At 39.8% G+C, this 24,327-nt stretch overlaps 2 protein-coding genes and 1 long non-coding RNA gene across 3 annotated transcripts in view; 2 read left to right on the forward strand and 1 right to left on the reverse strand.

Annotated features, from left to right (window-relative positions):
• LOC109422513 (limbic system-associated membrane protein) overlaps window positions 1-24,327 on the forward strand; it is a 531,904-nt gene that overhangs the window by 105,408 nt on the left and 402,169 nt on the right. The gene's annotated exons all lie outside the window — the stretch shown is intronic.
• LOC134291459 (uncharacterized) lies at window positions 13,238-14,075 on the forward strand. Its single transcript, XR_009999101.1, has 2 exons — window positions 13,238-13,648; window positions 13,718-14,075. It is a non-coding gene; the product is annotated as an uncharacterized LOC134291459 (long non-coding RNA).
• LOC115261580 (uncharacterized) lies at window positions 17,984-20,728 on the reverse strand. Its single transcript, XM_029863478.2, has 6 exons — window positions 20,593-20,728; window positions 20,043-20,522; window positions 19,919-19,984; window positions 19,691-19,860; window positions 19,293-19,545; window positions 17,984-18,361 (listed from the first exon to the last, which is right to left on the reverse strand). The coding sequence occupies exons 1-6, from the start codon at window positions 20,669-20,671 to the stop codon at window positions 18,024-18,026; spliced, it is 1,386 nt and encodes a 461-aa protein (XP_029719338.1). The 5' UTR covers window positions 20,672-20,728; the 3' UTR covers window positions 17,984-18,023.

Below are 24,327 nucleotides of genomic sequence, written 5' to 3' on the forward strand. Positions count from 1 at the left end.
TTTCATATACTGACCTAAGAATTTCTGTAACACGTACAGCTTTTAAGAAAAAACACAAAATTTCATATTTTTAGAGAAAAGAAAATACTGTCTTTAAAATTTTATCTCCTCATCTTAACCAATATTTAATAGATTTTGATCCAATGATTCGGAAACTGACCTAAGAATTTCTATAACCCATGAATTTTTTGAGAAAAAATAAAACCCCATTGTAGCGCAGGTTAATTAGGTTGTTACTCAGAAATGTAAGTAGATCATTTTTTTTGTATATGCTATTGAATTAATCGAAATATATTTGCAACTTTGAAGCTGCCCAGTTTGGCAACTACCCAGACTGTGTTTTCCTTTTACTTACGCCAACAATTATTTTTCTTAAAAATTGTACATGTTACAGAAATTCTTGGGTCAGATTTCGAATCAGTATATGTAAATCCATTAAACATAAATATTTGTTAAGATGAGCAGATAAAAAAAAATAAAATTATAAAGACAATAGTTTTTCCATGAAAATATGAAATTTTGTGAATAAAATATGTTTCTCATAAATTTTACGTGTTACAGAAATTCATAGGTGAGAATACGAATAAGTGAAATAGAATCTTTTGAATATAAAATATGAATTAAGATGAGTGGATAAAAACTTTAAAATTATAAAGACAATATTTTATTTTCTTTGGAAATATGAAATTTTGTAAATAAAACCCCAATTTTCTCAAAAATTGCACGTGTTACAGAGATTTTTAGGTAAGTTACCAAATCGGTGGATGAAAATCTAATAAAGATAAATATTGGCTAAATGAGGAGATAAAAACTTGAAATTAAAAAGACAATAGTATATTTTCTATAAAAATATGAAATTTTGTAATTAAAACCCCATTTTTCTCAAAAAAAAAAATACGTTTTACAAAAATTTATAGGTCAGATTCTGAATCAGTGAATCAAAATCTATTGAATTTAAATACTGGTTATGATGAGCAGATAAAAAAATTATAAATATTAAGACGACATTTTGTTTTCTATAAATATATGAAATTTTGTGAATAAAACCCTATTTTTCACAAAAACTGTACGTGTTACAGCAATTCCGAAGTCAGATTCGGAATCAGCGGGCCAATATCCTTCGGAAATGGATCAAGTGGTCAAAGTGCGTGATCTACTGTCGACCAGTGTAATCAACTACCTTCTGTGAAAATTTTATGAAGAATGGCACAGAAATTCAAAAGTTGTGAATGGGTTGGCATCGCACATGAAAAACATAAAACATGTTCACCAACACTAACCCCTATCAACAGCAGTAACTTTCAATCAGATTGATAAAAGCTGATGAAATTTTGTAAGAAAGTGTCTCTATAAGTATCATATCTGCTCACGAAATTTCATAATTATCCTTACAGAACTTTGAATTGTAGCGGAAAAGAACCACCTATTATGCGAATGAAAATTGGTCATGATTGTACAAAATCCTGAAAACCACGTCTGTTTGTTTCTAATCCACAGTCAAAAGTAATGCATCGATTTTTATGAAATTTTGCACAAATAATAAACATACATTGAAGAGTTCTCAGTTATTTTTAAGCCAATTTTTATCGATTCAGTACAGAGTTACTGCCGTACTTCTGTGTCCCGATTATTGCGGATACAGGCTTAAACTGCTACGCACATCCAAAAAAAACAAAATGAAATCTCACAGTATAGGACTTGATGGGTAAGGCAAAAAGAATAAAGTAATTCAGCATCATTACGTCATCACGGATTTGATGCTGCTATAGTTGAATTGTGGATTCAGTTTTCCTAGAGCCTTGATTGAGGAAAACACGAAGGCCACCAGAAAAAAAAAACCCTAGAAGCGAAACGCATAAAAAATCCTTTCCTGTCTTGAGCTCGTGATGTCGGGATGTGCAATCTCAGTAAAAATGAAACCCAGAGCGTTGAAAAATTTTGCACTTGTATAATCCACCATCCGGGCGTAGGATTCCGTCCTTTCGTTAGCTGTCGCAATGAGAGCAGAGGGAACCCGGCAATAGAAGCAGTAAGTAGCGTGAGGAATGGCAAATAGAGATCCAAGAAAATAAATAAAATTAATTATGTCAATTACCACAGCTGCTTGATAAACTGAAGTAATTAATTAAAGACGGAGATTTCCTGCGGTTCTCGGTTTGCCACCCCCGTCGCCCTCTCCCCTCCAGTCTGGTTCTGGTTGCTTAGCCAACGGGGTTCCACAAGCCATTGCTTGAAAATATTACTTTAATGAGCACACATTTGCGGTGTGAAGCAAAAACTAATTCCGAGAAAAGCAGCTACGAATTGGTTGAGTCAATGGTGCTGTCTCGTTACTTCAGGCGTCGTCGTACGTCGTTCGAAGGGGGTGAAGTTTCTCAAACAACACTCGTAATCATGAAGATATATCAGTCTGTTGTGCTACTGACGGTTGGCAGGATTTTTTGCCATCGGTGAATGAGAGTAATACGATAATATGGGAACAATTATGCCATATTATCGTGTTGCCTAGTCTAGTGTTTTTTTGTGACAATTCACTGGCCTAGGCTGTTTATACCTAGGTTGAGCATGGTGCATCAAACGATGCATATGTTGAACTTTATGCATTGAGGGAATAAGGACAACGTTTGTAAGAACATGTGTTGTTCCCAAAGGTAGCTGAAAAGATTTTTAGGAGCCATGACGTTTCAGGAGGTGGCTTAGCTAAAATGGGTGCAGCAAAGTGGATGATGTTTATGAAAAGGAGGAAAACAAGAGTTTCAAGAGGAATTCAAGAAAACAAAGGAGTGTTTCAGAAGCAATTGGTATTAGCAAAAGAAGAGTTTGTAGGTTTGAGAGAGTTTTAACGAAAAGAAAGCTAAGTGAAAAGATCAAATAGAGGAAACAGAGGGCAAAAGCAGGTCTGAAAGAGAATTGAGATAAAGGACAGAAAAAAGAGTCTCATTGAGGTTTAATGGAATGGAGAAAAGAAGGCATTAAAGGGGTTTTACAGAGAAGACCAAAGAAAGCCTCATGTGGTACAGGGCGGAGAGCTGGGGCAAACCAGGGAACGGAGATTCTAAAGAAAGAGGGAGATATTACAGTAAGAATTTCTGGAGGAGTCCTAGGAGGGATTGCTGGAAAAACCACAGCAGGAATAGCTTGAGAAATCCAGCTGAAGAGGAAGACCGAGAGGAGTTCCTGGAGGTTCCCATGAGAAATTTATCAAAGAATCCTTGGATATAATATCTGGAGCATGAACATGAGCATTGGTGACCGTACACTTCGTGGTTGCTACTCCGTGAGCTAGCAAAATTGTACAGAGAACCAATAGGCTTGGGGCTTGGGATTTGCCACCATCCTCAATGTACACGTTTCGAGAGCTAAAACTTTATTGGGTCAATAACGGCACTGGCCACGTCCTTACGGTCTACCGGGGAAGGGAAGGAATGTTAGTTCGACAACTGTTGCTACTAAAGGTTGTATGTACTACTGGACCCTCCACAGTTGTCACAGGAAGGAGAGTTTTGTTAGTAGGGAGGGATTGATAGTTGCATAGAACAAGGATTCACTTTGGTATCCAATCGCTTACATTCAACCGTACAGTATACATACAAATGTGTCACCTCACAATTTGGAAGATTGCTGCGACCATGAAAATTTTAAATGATAATTTATATAATGAAAAAAGATTTTGCGTCACCTCGCAATTGGGAGGACTGGTGAACCAATATGGTAATTGCCTTGAAATCGATATATTCCAAGTAACCACGGTGTTGAAGCCTTATTGCATGCTGATTTATGGTGTATTTAGAGCAATCATTACTTTACATGCAAACTTAAGTTTGTTGGGAATGGGCAATTATAGAATCAAATTACGATTATACTGGTATAATCTTGAATCAGTCGCATAATTGCCATTTCCACTTTAAATCAATCTTAAGTGTTCATGCAAAGTAATGATTGCTCTAAATACACCGTATATCTGCATGCAATAAGGCTTCAGCACCGTGGTTACTTGGGATGCAACAAAATTCTAGGAGGAATTGCTGGAGAAAACTATACAGAAATTTCTAGAGAAACCCCATCAGGAATGCCTGGAGGAATCAAAAGAAAAAATCCTTGGAATACCTAAAGAAGTTCCTGCAAGAACCGGTACAGGTATTCTGGAAGAATCTATAGCGAAGGCCCTGAAGGAATCGCAGGAGAAATTTCTGAAGGAATCTCAGGAAGATTTCCCGAAAGTATTGCAGACTTTCAGCCACAACGCTAGGATAAATTCGTATAGGAATCACTAGAAGAATTTCTGGACGTCTCATAGTAAGAATTTCTGGAGGAATTGCTGGAAGAATCAAAAAGGTGTTGCCTTACATTGCAAATAGGGTGACGATGGGTATTATCGGCAGGTTTGTTCTCTTCGTCATGGGGGGTTTTTGTAGGCCGAATTGCCTGAAATTTGGGCATACAACTCAGCTTGGTTGGGAAGGATTTGAGGCCAAATCTGAGATCTACAGGTTCCAAAAAAACCCCTTGACGAAGAGAACAAAACTGCCGAAAATACGTAAGTTCCCCTATATCAATAAATAAATAAATCACAGGAGGTGTGTGAGGTATTCTGGAGAAATCCTTCGATAAAGTCTCAGAAGGAATTACTGGATGAGTCCTTGGAGAAATCCGTGGTAGAACAATCAAAAGAATTCCAGGAAGTTTGCCTGGAAAGATCCCAGAAAAAAGCTAGGAGAAAGCTCTAGAAGAATCCGTAGCATAATTTCTGAAGTACCACAGTTTGAATTTCTGGAGGAAGAATAACTGTAATAACCACAGGAACTGCTTGTGGAAATCCAGCTGGAATATCTAGAGAAATTCTCAGAATTCCGGGAGGTATCATAGATAAGTATTATAGAGAAATCCTAGAATCAGAAGAGAAGTTCCTCTAACATATGGACACAGAGAACAGACATCCAAGTCCAGTTCCGAAGCTGTGTAAGGAATTTAACGGCCATTTGAAATCGGCAACACAAGTGGCAATACCGTGGCGCTGCAATCGGTTAATTTTCCATAATAATTTAATTCACCACTTGAAATGTTTCAATTCACCACTGACTGTGGCAATATGGTGTTTGGTGGCGTTAGTGTTGTCATCGTGTATTGGTTTGCAACCTTACTCGAGTAAAGATTCAAATCCTTACACAACCTTCCGAATGAAATTTGTTCTAGCCTGGATGTCTGTTCTCTGTGATATGGAGGAATACCTATTGTTCTCTTTGAAATAATCGGTAGAAGTACACTGGAGGAATCCCTGATGGAATCGCAGGAGGGATTACTGGCGAAATTTCAGGAAGATTTCCCGAAAGTATTGCAGCAAGCAAGTATGCTAGGAGAAATCCTTAGAAGTTTTTCTGAAGGAGTTCCAATGGAATTTGCTTGAAGAATCCCAGCTGGAGGAAGGTCAACCGAAGTTTTTGGAGAAACATTTCTGAAAGAACTCCTGGAAGAAGTCCTGGATAAATCCTTGAAGAAATCTCAGGAAGAATCGCCGAAGGAATTTTCAGAATAATCCCAGGGATATTTTCCAGAAGAATTCCCGGAAGAACTTCACTAGTAGAATACCTGAAGGAATCACAGTGAGAGTTTTTGGAGGAGTTCTAAGAGGAATTGCTGAAAGAATCGCAGCAGGAGTTGCTTCAGGAATCCTAGCCACAATTCCCGGAGGAAGGCCAATACAAGTTCCTGGAGTAATTCCATTAGAAATTTCTGGAAGAGTTTTGAATAAAATCTCTGAAGGAATTCCTGGAAGAATCACCGGAGGAACTTCTGAAAGGATCCCAGGAAGATTGTCTCGAACAATACCCCCAATAATTCCTGAAGGAATCTTGATCGACATTTTTAGAGTTATCTCTAAAAGAATTCCGAGAAGTATCTAAGTAAGAATTTCCAAAGAAATGCTAGGAGAAATTGATGGACTAATCTTTGCGCAAATTTCTAGTATGTGCATTCCCATCTGGACTGCCTGGAGAATCTTAAGGGAAGTTTATTGAAGAAATATCGGGAGGAATCCATAAAGGAAGCCCAGAGAAATCACTGTATGAATAGATAGAGTTATTTCAGTAGGAATCCATGGAGAAGTATGTTGATTATTCTTACCAATATCCAAAACGTACAACAGGTATACATATAAGTTAAGTAATCCCGGGTGTACTTAAGTTTTGTTCAAATGTGTCATTAAACAATAATGGAATTATTGTGTTTAGTTTTAAATTTTAGGTGACTCTCTAGGAAAAATTCTAGAGGGCGCCAATTTTTTTTTCTATCCCTGAAGAAAATCCCTGGAAGAATCGCTGGAGGAATCGCTGCAGGAATACCTGAAAGAATCCCTGGATGAATCCCTTGGGAAATAACTGAAGAAAACCCCTTGGAGGAATCTCTGAAGAAAACCCCTGAAAGAATCCCTGGAGGAATTCCTGGAGAATTCCCTGGAGGAATTTCTGGAGAAATCCCTGGAGGAATCGCTGGAGGAATCTTTGGAGGAAACCCTGGAGGAATTCCAGGAGAAAATCCTGGAGGAATTCCTGGAGAAATCTATGGAAAAATCCCTGGAGCAATCCCTGGAAAAATCCCTGGAGGAATCCCTGGAGGAAAACCTGGAGGAATCCCTTGATGAATCCATGGAGGAATCTCTGGAGGAATCCCTGTTGGAATTCCTGGAGGAATCCCTGGAGGAATCCCTGGAGGAATCCCTGGAGGAATCCCTGGAGGAATCCCTGGAGGAATCCCTGGAGGAATCCCTGGAGGAATCCCTGGAGGAATCCCTGGAGGAATCCCTGGAGGAATCCCTGGAGGAATCCCTGGAGGAATCCCTGGAGGAATTCCTGGAGGAATCCCTGGAGGAATCCCTGGAGGAATCCCTGGAGGAATCCCTGGAGGAATCCCTGGAGGAATCCCTGGAGGAATCCCTGGAGGAATCCCTGGAGGAATCCCTGGAGGAATCCCTGGAGGAATCCCTGGAGGAATCCCTGGAGGAATCCCTGGAGGAATCCCTGGAGGAATCCCTGGAGGAATCCCTGGAGGAATCCCTGGAGGAATCCCTGGAGGAATCCCTGGAGGAATCCCTGGAGGAATCCCTGGAGGAATCCCTGGAGGAATCCCTGGAGGAATCCCTGGAGGAATCCCTGGAGGAATCCCTGGAGGAATCCCTGGAGGAATCCCTGGAGGAATCCCTGGAGGAATCCCTGGAGGAATCCCTGGAGGAATCCCTGGAGGAATCCCTGGAGGAATCCCTGGAGGAATCCCTGGAGGAATCCCTGGAGGAATCCCTGGAGGAATCCCTGGAGGAATCCCTGGAGGAATCCCTGGAGGAATCCCTGGAGGAATCCCTGGAGGAATCCCTGGAGGAATCCCTGGAGGAATCCCTGGAGGAATCCCTGGAGGAATCCCTGGAGGAATCCCTGGAGGAATCCCTGGAGGAATCCCTGGAGGAATCCCTGGAGGAATCCCTGGAGGAATCCCTGGAGGAATCCCTGGAGGAATCCCTGGAGGAATCCCTGGAGGAATCCCTGGAGGAATCCCTGGAGGAATCCCTGGAGGAATCGCTGGAGGAATCGCTGGAGGAATCTTTGGAGAAATCCCTGGAGGAATTCCAGGAGAAATTCCTGGAGGAATTCCGAGAGAAATTCCTGGAGGAATTCCGAGAGAAATTCCTGGAGGAATTCCTGGAGAAATATCTGGAGGAATCCCTGGAGGAATCCCTGGAGGAATCCCTGGAGGAATCCCTGGAGGAATCCCTGGAGGAATTCCTGGAGGAATCCCTGGAGGAATCCCTGGAGGAATCCCTGGAGGAATCCCTGGAGGAATCCCTGGAGGAATCCCTGGAGGAATCCCTGGAGGAATCCCTGGAGGAATCCCTGGAGGAATCCCTGGAGGAATCCCTGGAGGAATCCCTGGAGGAATCCCTGGAGGAATCCCTGGAGGAATCCCTGGAGGAATCCCTGGAGGAATCCCTGGAGGAATCCCTGGAGGAATCCCTGGAGGAATCCCTGGAGGAATCCCTGGAGGAATCCCTGGAGGAATCCCTGGAGGAAACCCTGGAGGAATCCCTGGAGGAAACCCTGGAGGAATCCCTGGAGGAATCCCAGGAGGAATCCCTGGAGGAATCCCCGGAGGAATCCCTGGAGGAATCCCTGGAGGAATCCCTGGAGGAATCCCTGGAGGAATCCCTGGAGGAATCCCTGGAGGAATCCCTGGAGGAATCCCTGGAGGAATCCCTGGAGGAATCCCTGGAGGAATCCCTGGAGGAATCCCTGGAGGAATCCCTGGAGGAATCGCTGGAGGAATCGCTGGAGGAATCTTTGGAGAAATCCCTGGAGGAATTCCAGGAGAAATTCCTGGAGGAATTCCGAGAGAAATTCCTGGAGGAATTCCTGGAGAAATATCTGGAGGAATCCCTGGAGGAATCCCTGGAGGAATACTTGGAGGAATCCCTAGATGAATCTCTGGAGGAATCCCTAGATGAATCTCTGGAGGAATCCCTAGATGAATTCCTGGAGGATTCCCTAGATGAATCCCTAGATAAATCCCTGGAGGAATCCCTGAAGGAATCCTTGTTGGAATCCCTGGAGGAATCCCTGAAGGAATCCCTGGAGGAATCCCTGGAGGAATCCCAGGAGGAATCCCTGGAGTAATGCCTGGAGGAATCTCTGGAGAAATGCCTGGAGGAATCTCTGGAGGAATCCCTGGCAGCATCCCTCGAGAAATGCCTGGAGGAATCTCTGGAGGAATCCCTGACAGAATCCCTGGAGGAATCGCTGGAGGAATCCCTGGAGGAATCACTGAAGAAATTCCTGGAGAAATCCATGGAGAAATTCCTGGAGAAATCCTTGGAGGAATCCCTGGACGAATCTTTGGAAGAATCCCTAAAGGAATTCGTTGAAAAATTCATGAAGGAACATACTTTGGAATCTGTGGGGGAATTCCTATAAAACAATTCGTTAAAATAAAGACAAGTAAAGCCACACCCCGAATTTTCAAGAGCACAAATCTGTGGAACCAAATGTCGGTTTGCGCTGAAAAGTTGATCGATTGGTCACAAACTGCGGGTGAAAAATTGTTCCGAATATTTTCAATAGAATTACTTCTCCAAGAATTTCTCCGAGAATTCGTTCTGATTTTTTATCCAAAGATGCCTTCAGAAATTCCTCCATTAGTTTCACAACATTGCAAAAAACCTTCCAAAATTGATTCAAATTTCATCCAAGAGTTACATTGAAATTGCAAAAAAAAAACTCATTGGAAACTTCGAGGAAAACTACTCATTTATTTCTTAAGAAATGTGTCCAAAGATTCTACAAAAATTTCACCGGAGTTACTTTAAGAATTCCACTTAATGCTTTGAATTAATCATTTTTTTTTTCTTTGGCATTCATCCACAGGTTCTTTTTGGTATTTGTTCTACATTCCTACAGTTTGCTCCGTCATTTTTTGTCTTCTGAAATTCCTCCGTAGTACACTCTAAATTCTCCAAAACTTCCTCCGATGATTCCTTGCAAGTTTCTGCCGAGCTTAGCTCACTTTGTTACACTGAAGAATTCTCCGAGACATTAATTCGAGGAATATTTCACAGTTTCTCCTGGATTTTCTAGATTTTTTTTTAATATAACTGAAATTGCCTCATATTCTCTTCCAGTAATATTAGAATACTTAAACGATTAGGTTTCTCACGAAACCCTAGCCTCGATGTTCAATTTTCAACTGCCTCCCGGAATCCTCAACTATAGACCATTCTCAACCCTTACCCTAAATAGACAGCTTTATTTCGGATTCTAAAATTGACATCCTAAGCTTCCTAGGAATCATCGGTTTATCCCCACAAACACCTGTTCCTGCTCCAGTGACAGTCAGCTCTTTCTTGGGATTCTAAATCCTTTAACCAGCAGGTTACTCGCTGGTTCTACCCGAGGTTCTACCAGCATGTCCAGATTGTTTTCAACAACTCCAGGAATCATAACTTTAGATCTAATAGCTATACCACAATCTCTGAGAAATTATATTTCTACCAGTTCGAAGCATCCGTCGAAACTCCAAAAAAAAAACTTTCAGCAGGAACCTACTGATTTCCCTTAACCTTTCAGCACGCGCCCCATCAAGCAGCTGAAACTGCACCGGGCTCGCGTTGTTTACGACGAGGGAAGTTTTTTGGTAGTGCTGTACTTTTTACAACTTCGCGGGTCCTGTAAAACTACTTTGAAATCTCCCCCATTAAATCTTGGGCCATTCGGTTTTTCCCATGTTTTGTTTGGATTCTCTGATATGTCTCCTTTAGTTCAGCTTAAAACTTGTAACAATGTGTGAATGAAATTGCAGGGAATATATTCTAAATAAATGTATGAATAAATATCATTTCACTGTGTGAAATTTATATGTGTTTTGCTTGATTCATATCAGCTTAACATACACAAATGTGGGCAGTTAAAACGCTACCATCCAAGAATTTAGATATATCCTCCCTGGTTATTAACCCTTATGTGGCCGGCAGGGTACCCGGGTACCCAGCACCCATTTAAAATACACGGAGTAGAAAAAAGCAAAAAGTTTGCCGGCCACATAACGGTTAACTGACATGGTGTTCACTCCCTACTGCCTCGCACATAATAAAAAGCTTTAGCTCGAATAATTGGATGGAAGGCACACAAAGTTTAAATACGCACGCAAAATCATCCAAGGCGTGACGCATGAAAGCGAGCTACAACCGAAACAAAAAATCAAGAAAACCAGCGGCGCGTTACTAACGTGTCGTTTCCTACATTTCCTGCTCAGCAGTTGACTGAACCTGTGAGTGGCTCTTGAATAAAACATCAGCTCTATGCGTATATACAGTAACTGACGGCAGGATTGCGTTAACCACTTTACAAATTTTAAAGGATACTTCCGGTGTCTTGAGTCCATGTCGCTGTGAATTAAAAATTGAGAAACAGACGGCAAAGTTTATTCATTATGGCGTCCTGAATACTAAATAGGATAATCTGGTTAAATATGCAAATGCATGACTTGGAATTACACATTTCCGAAGATTCTGACGCCAAATTAGATCGCCCTAGCCAAGACGTCCTTTTTATAAACTGCGATGACATACCGCACCACCGGAAAGAGGCTTCTTTCTTGCGAAGTATTTAGTATTCACGAGAAAGGTTCGCCAAAACAACTGCCGTTGCTTCAGGTAGCTATCCGCTTCCGAAAACATAGTCCTAATTCAACAGCGGAAAAGGTCAAAAATCTCCATCGAATGAAAAATAACGACAAACTCGGTGTACACTCTCTGTACCTGCTGCAATAGCTTTGAGCGTTTTGGAGGATATTTTAAATTACGCGGCCTCGACCCGGTATACGGTTTGATTTAGCAACGGGATATAGCGGCAAACATGTACGGGAGGTCAGGGTAACACGCGCCCCTAAGAAATAACTTAATTTTAGTTAGTCGGACATTGTCCTGTTGATGGGCGACATCGCGCCCGAAACCGGTCGACGAAAGGTAAATTTTAATATCTTGACGGTTGTAAGAACTATAAGTGTTATGTTTCGTCTCACGTCGCGCGTATTGTGAATGTCGTTAGTGTTCTTACGTTGGCACAAATCACGAAAATTTGATGGTGTGGTGAGATAGGTATAATATCTACCCGTGTACAACATTTCAAGTCAATTGGTTCAAAATTGACTGAGTTATAGTGGAAAGATTGTGCCGCGAGTGGATTGGAGCTGCGGAATGAAATGAAAACAGTGCGTGATCCAGGGCCCATATAGCCGAGGCGATGACTTATTAAGAGATATTAGAAAAAATGTACCTATCTCGCTGATTTTCTTACCCATTTGTTAATCGATTCAAGATCTTTTGGCAGTTAATAAAAGATACAATATTCCAGAATATGTAAGCTATTTTTTAAACATTCCATACAAGATTCTAGGAAGTGTCTGGCATTTCTGGTAGTTTAGTCCATGGTCCATGATGCTATTTCGGAAACCAATCCACTAGATGCCAAATCCACAATATTTTCTAGAACAGTTGGTCAATTACGCAAAATAAAAATGTTAAATACAAATAATACAACAATAATTTTAATAAGTGTAAGAAGGGTTCTGTTCACCATAGCTGGATTAAATCGGGTTTTTATTATTATATTTACTTGTTATCTTGCATTAGTTTTTGACCAGTCTATGGGAAATTATTTTTCAATCAATAATGCTGACCTCATACAAAGTGTATACTAGCAGGTTATTATTTTCAACAAAATTATAAATAACAAATTACAAATAAACAGGAATTTTATGAAAGCTAACAATATGTTAAATTAATGCTTTAAATTTATATATTGTGGGAGAAATGCAAGAACCGGACAGCCAAAATAACTAGCTAATGCCAAAACTGATTAACTTAGTAGATATATCATTTTTGTCCTTTCTACACCATAACCATGAATACAAAGTACTTCGGAGCTAATTTACTCGACTGATTAAGAGATATTAGACAAAGTGTATCTCGCTGATTTTCTTACCCATTTGTTAATCGATTCAGGATCTTTTGGCAGTTAACAAAAGATACAATATTCCAGCATATGTAGGCTATTTCTTAAATATTACATACAAGATTCTAGGAGGTGTTTGGCATTATTTATGGTAGTTTAGTCCATGGTTCATGGTGCTACTTTGGAAACCAATTCACTAGATGCCAAATCCACAATATTTTCTAGAACTTTTGGTCAATTACACAAAATAATTATGTTAAATACAAATAATACAACAATAGTTTTAATAATTATAAGAAGGGTTCTGTTCACCATAGGTGGATTAAATCGGGTTTCAAAAGATAAACTACACAACGCCTGTCGCACTATCAAAGTTACCCGCAATTTCAGAGATACCCCGTTTTACGGTACGTGAAAACTAGCATGCCTATCATCGTCACGGGTGGTTTTAACATCGATGTATCGAAGAAAGAAATTCACTAACTTCAAAATGCATTACATCCAGTTAATCACAATTCTTCACAGCCTGGATTTAATGTTTGTTTGTAAGATTGCTGCGGAAAGTATAGGGTAAAAGCACTAGACTTCGCCACTGCTCTAGTCTTCGCCCCCTCCATACAAATTCCATTTTTTATGTATGGAGTGGCGAAGATTAGAGCAGAATTTTAGGGGGGGGGGCGAAGTCTAGTGTTTTTACCCTAATGATACGGTTTGGTTTTGAGCGCTCGATTTCAACATTTATAAAATCTAGACGAACATGTGAAAAGGGCGTACTTCCAAAAACACGGAACTGAGAAAACAACCAACAAAGATTCGGAATACAAATTTAAATGCTATTTTAAGAGCAACGTCTTAACTAATATTTTTGAATTTTTAAAATGACGATAGGAAAGTAATTCAAAACTTTACGACGAAATATTTTGAAAAAGTATTGATTTAAGCTTAGAATTAAATGAAAAAGGAAATACACCCTATTGATATGTTAAGCGTCATTACGCCTAGTGAATTCGCCCGATAACATGGCAGCACTGGAAATTCGCCGCGGAATTATGTCATGTTGTGTTTATGTTTTGTTGTTCCGCCAAGGTTCTTCTGCCTCTCAAACGAATTGTAATGGAATTACGCCGGAGATGTTTTTCATCACGTTTATTTGCAATTCAACGGTAAGTATTGATTTCTATAGCTTATCCAATTAACGAATGCTTGATTCCACCATATTATACTATTTTCAGGATTGTAAAATGTACCATGGTGTGATGATTGTGGATTGACTTCAACGATGTACGTGTCATATGTCAAAATGTGAAATTATGCTCAACGAACAATAACTGCATCATAATTACATTATGCTACATGTAACATGTTTCGGAAATGTTAGATTCTCCTACAAAAATATGTGTGGGATACGCGTATTGTTATGCGAAGGTATTGAAACTTAAAAACGTTTCAACTGAGCTATATACACATGAAAGTTTTGACCCTAAATGCTGACATTCTGTATCTACAACTGATGTATTATCTTACATTTTTAGCGAAGTTTGCTCAAGAAAATGATTTTACATAGCAAAATACAACAAAATTAATCAAACATGCTCTTGTTTTTAATTGTATTATCTATATACTTACTTAAGTTCAGAGAATTTCTGAAACGGAACGATCTTAAACAATACTGTGAATGGAAGTCGGACAGTTTCAGCATAAGTTTACTGCAACCAATACCTCATTTCTCTGAGTCATACTTCATGTCCAAGGAAGTCAAGAAAGTTCCCGTTACAAAAAGTTTCTGATCCTACCGGGAATCGAACCCTTCATCCCCAGCATGGTCATACTGGAACCCACGCTGTGGCTGTATATGCCCTTGCAGGCCTAATTAATTGAGCCCCTCCTTATTCTTGGCGTAGCGTGCCAACTAGCATGTACTATGAACACTTCTACCACAGACAAACAGATTCTACTTCCTTCCCATCGTTTATCTTTTTAGTGTATATTCCAAATAGTCAGAAGTTCGCTCTCAGTGATAGCATAGTGTTTGCTTCTGTTTAAAGCTAGCCTTCTAACGCCATCTTGTCTTTACGAAATACAGCGTGATTGGTGTTAGGCGATTATGCTTCTGTGACGATAATTTAAACATATACCAAATGATGGGTCTGTTTGTATATGCTTCCATGGGAAGGTAATTTACTCTAGTAATGACCAATTTGCAAAAGTGGCAGGCATGAAGATACTCAAAGCCCAAACAAGTAAAGAAATGAAAGACTCAAAATAGTCAGTTGTTATTCTAACTGAGCATCTTCGTTTTTTTATTGGAATAACGTCCCACCCTGAGAGAGAGGAGACAGCTCACTGACAGCCACGATGTTTACATTTCTTCTTCTTACTTGTTTGTACAACTGGTTTGAAAATATAAAATTGGTCAAAAATGATTTTCATATTGAGTTCGCTGCTACAAACCATGAACAATTAATGGATTCGTTGCGCTGGTTTGGGAAAACTGACCATCATTATTTTATCTTTTTTAATTACAAAAAAATGGAGCCGTATTTTAAAAAGAAATTTTGGAAATTTGTGAACACCATCAATGTGCGATTTTTAGTTGGGTTCGCGGTGACAGTTTGTGACAGGTCCTCCTTGACATTAAGTAGCACGCAATCGAAGCCAGCTGTCTCCTCTCTCTCAGGTCCCAACTGGGACAAAGCTTGCTTCTCAGTTTGGTGTTCTATGAGCACTTCCACAGTTATAACTGAGACATTCTTCTGCCAATGGCCATTTTGCATGCCTTTGCAACTGTGCAACCCATGCCTTTGCAACTGTGACATTTTTTTAATATCTAGTCGGACAATCAGCGAAAAATAATTTTGTTTTAGTCAGTTTTATTTCATTTCTCTTTCTTTTTTCTCTCCATTTCTTTCCATTGCGTTCTTCTATTTATGTTACCATTTAATAGCAGCGTAAACTCTATGAGCATATATTTTAGCGTCGTTTATTTGTTGACATTTATAGCTTAACTTGGTGCTTTTCTTCTGCAGCAAATTTCTGAAATAAAACATGCAATGAGTGAAACTGAGAACTTTGTATCCGAAGCTTATACTTACATATCAATCATCTTCGTTTTCGATATCGAGATCATCATCAAAATTTGTATCTTGGGCATCGGTTTTGGCCTTTCGTCCACGCTTTGGAACAACTAATGTCTTCAACATAGCTTCATAGTACGTTTTGTTACTAACAAATGGCATCAGCTTCTTTAAATCCATAAGCTTTTCGTACGGCAACGGGATAGACTCAGTCTCCAAAGGGGCTAAAATCGGCAACGGTTCATCATTAACTACACCGTCATCGCAAATTCGAAAATGCTTGTAATCATTCGATGTCAAATCTGTTTTATAGGATACAACTCCAGGGCATTTGGAGCAGTACTCGAACATAGCTATGGTTTTGAATTTCAGAGGTTCGCCAGCGGTATTTAAACGAGGTTTTTTGTACCTGTTAGAGAGACTTTTTAACGACAAGATCTTTTGTTGATTTAGCTCTATCACCACAAGCGGCACCTTCCTTTTGATTTGGGCAATAAACACTGCCCAGTCCCTGGGGGTTTCGATGTCTACTGTGGTGCTTTTCTTAGCTCTCTCGATAGCTCCGTGTATTGTGTCGACTTCCATATGACTATGGCCACTTACCATAAACTTGTGTCTTATTGTGACGTCTCGATTGTTCTTGAAATTCTGTTCAGTTAGGTAGCTTAGCATCATACACACAACGAAATTTAAATTTTGCCCTCCACAGCGATCTGAATATAGATTGATTATCTTCACGTCCGGATTCTCGCTTAAGAATGTTTTCAAATCTTCTAGTAAACAAGAGCCGATTTCATTTGCCCCTCGTCTACCTTGCGACTCATCCCACATGTAGCAGAAACCCTTTATTCTTGCCACGATACGTTTCGAAAATCGTGAGATTATAGGTATATAGTTGTCGCTTGTAGAAGGCCACTCCATTTCGCAGGTGAGGCGTTGCTAAGCATTTCTGCAAGTCGAAGGATATAGTGCGAACTGCGGGATCGGTCCTTGCCGCCTGAACATCCTTCTTCTTTTCGGTATACACGAGCTGGGCCTGATTTTGATGGGAAGAACGTTTATCTTCGGCTTGATTTTTTTCATCTTCGTCACCCGATTTCAAAAGTATTTTCAAACGATCGGATTCATTACAAGTGTCCGCTTTCGGTTTCCGGAAGCCGAGATTGCATCCATTGAAAATTATGCGATATGAATTGTAGTGCACGAGACGCTGTGAATCTTCTTTGCACTTTGTAGTGTACAATTCATATATTTTTGTGATATTTAAATCACTCGATAAATATTTCTTACTACTTTTCTCTCTTGTGTAGTGAGAAAAATATGCGGGAAACGACTTGATATGCTCTTCAATGTAGGTTTTTTCTTCGCTGGAGATCGGGCAACGATTGGTATTCAGAAGACGCTTATCGTCAACGGAAATACCCAAGCCGGATACCTTTTTCGAGACCAGAATTCGGATTTTTTTCTCCGTAACGTCAAAAGTATTCAAGAATATCTGCAGACACACTTGAACCTGGCCACCGTGTCCGGGAAGGTAATACTTGTATGTAAAAGCTCTCCTGGAATTAATGACCTAAAATTTGAAAAGACATTGATTTCCATATTTCTGAATTGATGGATTGAATAAAAGAATATTTAAACAACTGCAACTACATATATAAAATGGCCACCATGTAAGAACATAGACAAAATGATCGGAAAATTCAAAATAAGTTTAACTGGTGTAATAGTGCACATTTGATAGTACTGGTTAATTAAGGTATACATGAAGTTTTGGCAGTTCTAGTAAAATGTTTAAAAATCGTGAAGATATTATTTTCATATTGTTTCAAATAAATTTCAACCTTTTCTTATAGAGTATTGTACCATTTAGGCAGATGTACAGTAGACGTTCGATAACTGCAACATGTTTACGTAAAATTCATTCAACTGTTTATTTGGGCTAACTTGGCGCATCGATTTAACAGGTAGCGGTGCGATAATTGCAAATTTGTTGCACTTACCGGACTTGCAGTTAAAAAGCATTGCAGTTAAACCACTTGCACCGACCGAACGTCTACTGTACCCATTTAGAGCTTTTGTCGCTATAACTAAGCCAATCCTATACAAATTTATTTGATTTTTCGTACAGGGTTAGATACTGCACTTATCTCACTATGTGCTAAAAATTGAGTTTTAAGGTATAAAATTAACTTAGTTATAGCGACAAGTGCCAAAAATAGGTGCAACTGCCCAAAAGGTGCAAGACCCTATGTATTTTGAACTGAAAAACTGTTTGACCCAACTTGAATTTGGACATGGAAACAGGTAAATTCGAGAGTTTCTGGGTAAACTTTTTCAATGAAAAGATTGCCTATCCCGATCCCTTTTGTCAGTCTTTTTCCTGTAAGTAGATTCTACCCACAATTAAATTTAACCCCAGAATGTATAATATTCAATAATTATATACTATTTTTGCGCCTAATTACATACTTACACGATGACGTTCTACGAAGGTCACAGCAACATGTTGGCTGAGAAATTGATTCTGTCCCGAGCTCTTTAACTCAAGCAGATTACGCAACAATTTTTCTCGGAGTGCAGCGTTAAATTTTTCATAACATTTACGCTTCATGCAGGTGCACGCCTTTCGCAGCTTTCGTGCCGCCACTTCTGTGCCATTTTTTCGAACATATGACAAGCCCTTCTCCTTGCGCAGCTTATTGGACAACTTTTTCGACACATTGATGGGAACCTCATCGTACTCTCTGTCGAGATCAGCAAAACCCATTTCATCAAATTTTTCGTAATTGTTTGCAGCATCTGTAATCAAATCAATAATACGTTAATCTACAATGTGTCACAAAGCATCGTTATTCTTATTTTTGTTCAATATCATAACTTTTTCATTATACACTGTGGTGCAAAAGTGTTCGGGTAAATGCCGATTTTCATACAAAATTGAGAGATTCCACACTACAACTATGGTTTACTTTAATGAAATAATTTCAAATTTGTACCCAAAACTACAAATATATTTATTTTGTATATACGAAGTATACGCAATGTTTTCGATCACAGGTCTGGGCTTGACAAGGCATTCCAAATCTGCAAAAGTAATCGGACAGCCGTAGGGTCTGGGACCATGTGGGCAGGGGGACCTGTTATGGGGACTTGTTGCTATGACTCAGTCAATTTTAAACCGATTGACTTGATTTTCACGACACGATCAGAAACGTACAGTACCTAGCCTTGTTCAAAAATTCAAGTCAATCGGTTTGAAATTGGCTGATTTATAGCAGCAAGTGCCTAAAATAGGTCCCCTGCCCAAATGGTCCCAGACCCTATCCCTTTGATTTACATGTGTGCCTCTGTCCGAACAAGTTTGCACATTTTGGTTGCCTTGTCACGCTCAGATCAGTCATCGGAAACATTTTGTACTTAGTATGTATATACAAAATTCAGCATATTTGCAGCTCCGTGTCACAATTCGAGCACAAAGCAAAGCATAGTTAGTCTGGGACCATTTGGGCAGGGGGACCTATTTTGGACACTTGCTGTTATAACTCAGTCAATTTCAAACCGATTGACTTGAATTTTTGAACAAGGCTAGGTACTGTACGTTTCTGATCGTGTCGTGAAAATCAAGTCAATCGGTTTAAAATTGACTGAGTCATAGCAGCAAGTCCCCAAAATAGGTCCCCCTGCCCAAATGGTCCCAGACCCTATAGTTCGATGCGCAAGGAATACTTACTCGCCAGATTATCTTCGTTCTCGTCTTCGTCGATGATGGATTGATTCCGGAATGACTCGAAGTATTCGAAAATTGAAAAGTCGTCCAACAAGCTCGCATCTCCTTGTGGCACAAAGTCCTCATCATCTTCATCGTCGTCATCATATTCGTGAGTCACAAGCTCTGCCTCATCGAAAGTTGAGCGTTCCTTACTGTTAACGTTTTTCGCTGCATCAGAGACTACGTGGTGTACAGATAGGGGGCTGTCCATAAACTACGTAGACTCTGAGGGGGGAGGGGGGGTTCTGATCAAAGTCTACGGTCCATACAAATTTCGAAAATTTTGTATGGAAGAAAGTCTACGAGGGGGGAGGGAGGGGTCTGAGAATGCCAAAATTGAGTCTACGTAGTTTATGGACAGCTCCTAGTGACGGATTCAACTGATCGAAATCCACCTGTGAGTTCTCCTTATCGCTATCGTCCTTCAATTCACCGAATTTGTCGTGGCGCTGGTGATGTATTGGATTCGAGATGTTCAAATCGGCCTGCGACAGTACGAGTCTGCGCTTCGCACCAGGCCAGACGACTCCTACAGGTAAAAGTTCAATTTAAAATAGGTTTCACGCAAAATCTGATTTCGAAAGTACCATGGTTTTCCTCGATTCGCTTGTGGTGTCCATACAGTGATTGTCTTGCAGACGTTGACAGTAAAACTGCAAAATAATAAAAGTTAATATAATGGGGGATCTGACTGTAATTATGAGCACAAACCTTTTTCAGGAGTTCGTCTATCATGACATACGAAGTTTAATGCACCGTATGTTGAAGGCAATGGTCGTGTTTCTCGTGGTATCTTCACTACCAAATTCATTGGCTCAATTTCTTCGTTGCGCAAGAAACAATCGAGAGGCGATTCCTCGGAACAGGATACCGATAAGTCCAACGGTTGCATGTTCCTTGGATCGCCATAGTGCGAAAGAGGCGTCGACGAAACGATCTTGGAAAACGATATGCACGATGTGTTCATAGGCGACCAGTTCAATGGTGTTACATTGTGGGAGCGTAGTTCAGATGAAGCAAACGATAGTTTTCGCTTGGGAATCGAATGTTCGAATCGGCCGGCGTTGCTATTGGATACGGGGGGTTTCATTGCAACTTCATGTAGCTTGTATCTCGTAGCACGTTCTGGTGGTGTATACAAGCGTACTGCAGGATTCGAAGAAGAACGATTGGCTGATTCTGGGTTCTTGCCTGCAAGAGAAGATTCGAGAAACAAATTGTGGTGCATACTCCATGCATGGAATGTATTAGTTAAAAATACCTGTCACATCTGAGCTGGAAGCGTCTCCAAATGAACGGCTGGATATTTCAAGCGCTGTATCCGTGCGGGAGGTGTCCATGGATGCACATGTTGGAACGGATTGACTTTCTGGAGAATTTTGGGCACTGGGGTTCGGACGCAGGTTTTTGATCAGAGCGTTAATGATTAATCATAAATTTAATCATGATTAATGATTAATGATTAAGATTAATCAAAATCATTAATCATAATCACAAAAAAATCTTATTCAATCATTAATCATAAATCTTAATCACACTGTTTTTGCAATCCAATCATTAATCAGTAATCATAATCATAAAAAAAACCCTGATTAATCCACCTAGTGGTGATAGCGCCTTTCTCGTCGAATATGTACTCATGATGTCGACGTAAGCCGAAGTGTTCCTGAATCCTGAGAATACTTTATTGAGAAAAGCAAGAATTTTATCAAAGCCATTACCGAATAGAAAAACTTATTGATGACGCATATTCCGACGTTATGTTCAACGTATAGGCAGAGCTTAAAAATATCAGAGCCCTCAGTTGACTGCTTGACCACCTTCACTGTCATTAGAGGCCAATCAATATGATGACGATGATTACAAGCTAAGATATAACCTTTTTCACAACCACAGATCACTTTGGGGTCGTCGACAAAGTTTTATCTGTACACTTCAGGCTATATTTTATTATCGCTGATTACAAGATCCATGTAAAATTGAACAAAAAAAATGCAAGCAAGTGAAATTTCCCAACCTAAATCCCAATCAAATTTCAACCACAGCGAGGGGGCAACCAGTCACATCAGAATTTTGTGTAGTAACTTTAGACGCAAAAGGGGATTGAAAAAAATGTTCAGGGTTGTTTCGATTAAATTTTAATTTTCCCATCCAACGTTTACTGTAAGGATGAGTAGGAATCTAAAATAGTGTGATTTGATGAGTTCTGAGATCACTTTAGTTTTGTCATGATGAAGAGAACAATTACACATATCTATCGCTTGCTATGATTTTACTCACTTTCGTAGTTCCGGCAATGCACCCAAAGTTGGTTCTGTAATACTGCTGGTAGTCTCTAATGTGGTTTGAGCCTATTTTCTTGCTAACCGGAAATCAGGTTATCAAAAAAGCCGCGATTTGACGTGTGGCATGCATTAGTTTGGTGAACTTTTGTATATGGCCACTTCCGGCGGGACACCCGGTACCACAAACACTACCGGTAGTAACTTATGTAGTCTGTGCCTATTTTCTTACTAACCGTTCATCAGGTAATCGAAAAGGCCGTGATTTGAAGCACCGAATGCATGAGTTTGGTTCAATTTTACATTTTACCACTAACGGCGAGACATCTGGAACCAGGACAGTACCAATTGTCCCAAATATGACATGAAACTAGTTTCCTCTAACTGTTCACCCGATTTCCTAGAAAGCCACGAATTGATGTGTCACATGCATGGGGTTGGATCATTTTTACATTTTACCAATTCCAGCAGGACACCCGGAGCCGGTTCTGGAACACTACCGGTAGTCTCTAATGTGATCTGAGACTATTTTCTTGCTGATCGTTCTTCAGGTTATCGAAAAAGCCGGTATTTAATGAGCCGCACGCATGTGTTTGGTTTCCTTCCACATTCGTTCACTTCCGGCGAGACACCCGGAATCGGTTCTGGAACACTACTGGTTTTCCCTAATGTGGTCTGAGATTTTTTTGTTAACCGTTCATCAGATTACCTAAAAAGCTGCGATTTGATGTGTCACATGCATGGGTTTGGTTCTCTTTTACATTTGACCACGTCCGGCGGGACAACTGCAACCGGTTCCGGAACACTACCGGTAGTTTCTAATGTAGTCTGGTTCTATTTTCTTGCTAGTCGTTCATCGGGTTTTCGAAAAAGCCGCAATTTGATGTGTTGCATGCATTACTTTGGTTCACTTATGTATTTGGCCACTTCCGGCGGAACACTCGGAATCGGTTCCGGAACACCACCGGTTCAGACATGGTCTAAGACTCTTTTCCTGCTTACCGTTCATCAGGTTATCAGAAAAGCCACAATTTGGTGTGTCGCATGCATGGATTTGGTTCACTTTTGTATTTGGCCAATTCCGGCGCGACACTCGGAACCGGTTCCGGAACACTACCTGTAGTTTCTAATGTGGTGTGAGCCTATTTTCTTGCTAACCGTTTACCATGTTATCGAGAAAGCCGCGATTTGATGTGTCGCGTGCATAGGTTTGCTCCACTTTAATATTTGGCCACTTCCGGCGGGACACCCGGAACCGGTTCTGGAACACCACCGGTTCAGATATGGTCTGAGAGTATTTTCCTGCATACCGTTCATCAGGTTATGGAAAATGCCGCGGTTTTATGTGTCGCATGCATAGGGTTGTAGCATTTTCATATCTGGCCCCTTCCTGGGGTACCGGTCCGGAACACCTAAATGGCCATAACTCCGGAACGGCTGGACCGATCCGAACCAATTTCAATAGGAAACAATGGGACCAGATTCCACGTCGAAGGAACCGTCGGTCATTAAAATCGGTTGAGGTTTACTGCCAAAAAGTGATGTGAGTTTATTTTGTACACACACATACTCACACACACACATACACACACACACATACATACACACACACAGACATCACCTCAATTCGTCGAGCTGAGTTGATTGGAATATGTGACTCGACCCTCCGGGCCTTCTATCAAAAAGTCATTTTTGGAGTGAACATATAGCCTTTCCAGTACACTTAGTGTACGAGAAAGGCAAAAATTATAATCAATCATTAATCATTCATCACCAAAAATGATTCATCATATAAAATATATGATCCAATTTAAATTGGTTTAAATGCTGTTCTAAATAATATAATTTATGATTCTTTTTTCAAAAATCTCTCGGACAGAGCTACCTTTTACTTTTGAAACTTCAAAAACATGTTAAACAATAAATATAATTTAATCATTTCCAGTTTTTTGTGATTGATTAATCATGATTAATCATGATTTTTAATCAATGAGCCATTTTTAATCATTAATCATAATCAATAATCACAGATAAAACCAATTTTAATCATTAATCATAATCTTTAATCATCCTTAAAATCAAATTAATCATTAATCATAATCAATAATCACCAAAATTGGAATTTTAATCATCAATGATTAATCATGATTAAAATTTTTGTTAATCATGAACGCTCTGTTTTTGATAATGCTGTTGTAGGCACTCAGCGTAAACTCGGTTCCATCGATGAATTCAACTATAAAAATGTATTCCTTGACAAATCCATTTCAAAAGCAGAATCAAAAGCAACTTACTTGGCACAATTCCTTCCGACATCGCGACATTGATTCGATAGAACTTGTAAATGAATGGAAATTTTGCTCCGCGATGCTACGGCGTAACAACACACGATGTAAATAAACAATAATAATTGCACGGCGAAATTCGAGTTTTGACACATTAGCGGGCGAAAACAATCGGCGAAATGGCAACCATTTATTTGAAAAGGGCGTTTTTTCTAATTTTTGTATTCACTGTACGCGTGTGTTTTATCGAAAATGAAACTAATAAAATGGTCGAAAATGAAAAAAAAAACTATTGAAAATATTTGCAAGTTTCTTTACTCTGCATTTTCATCAAAATTACATGGATTCAAAGGATGGTAAATCTGAAGGGCATAACAACAAAATAATTGGTGCTTTTACAGATCTGGAAATACGTCATTATTTTAAATT

This window comes from Aedes albopictus, chromosome 3, assembly GCF_035046485.1.
Source record: "Aedes albopictus strain Foshan chromosome 3, AalbF5, whole genome shotgun sequence".
Lineage (NCBI taxonomy): Eukaryota > Metazoa > Arthropoda > Insecta > Diptera > Culicidae > Aedes > Aedes albopictus.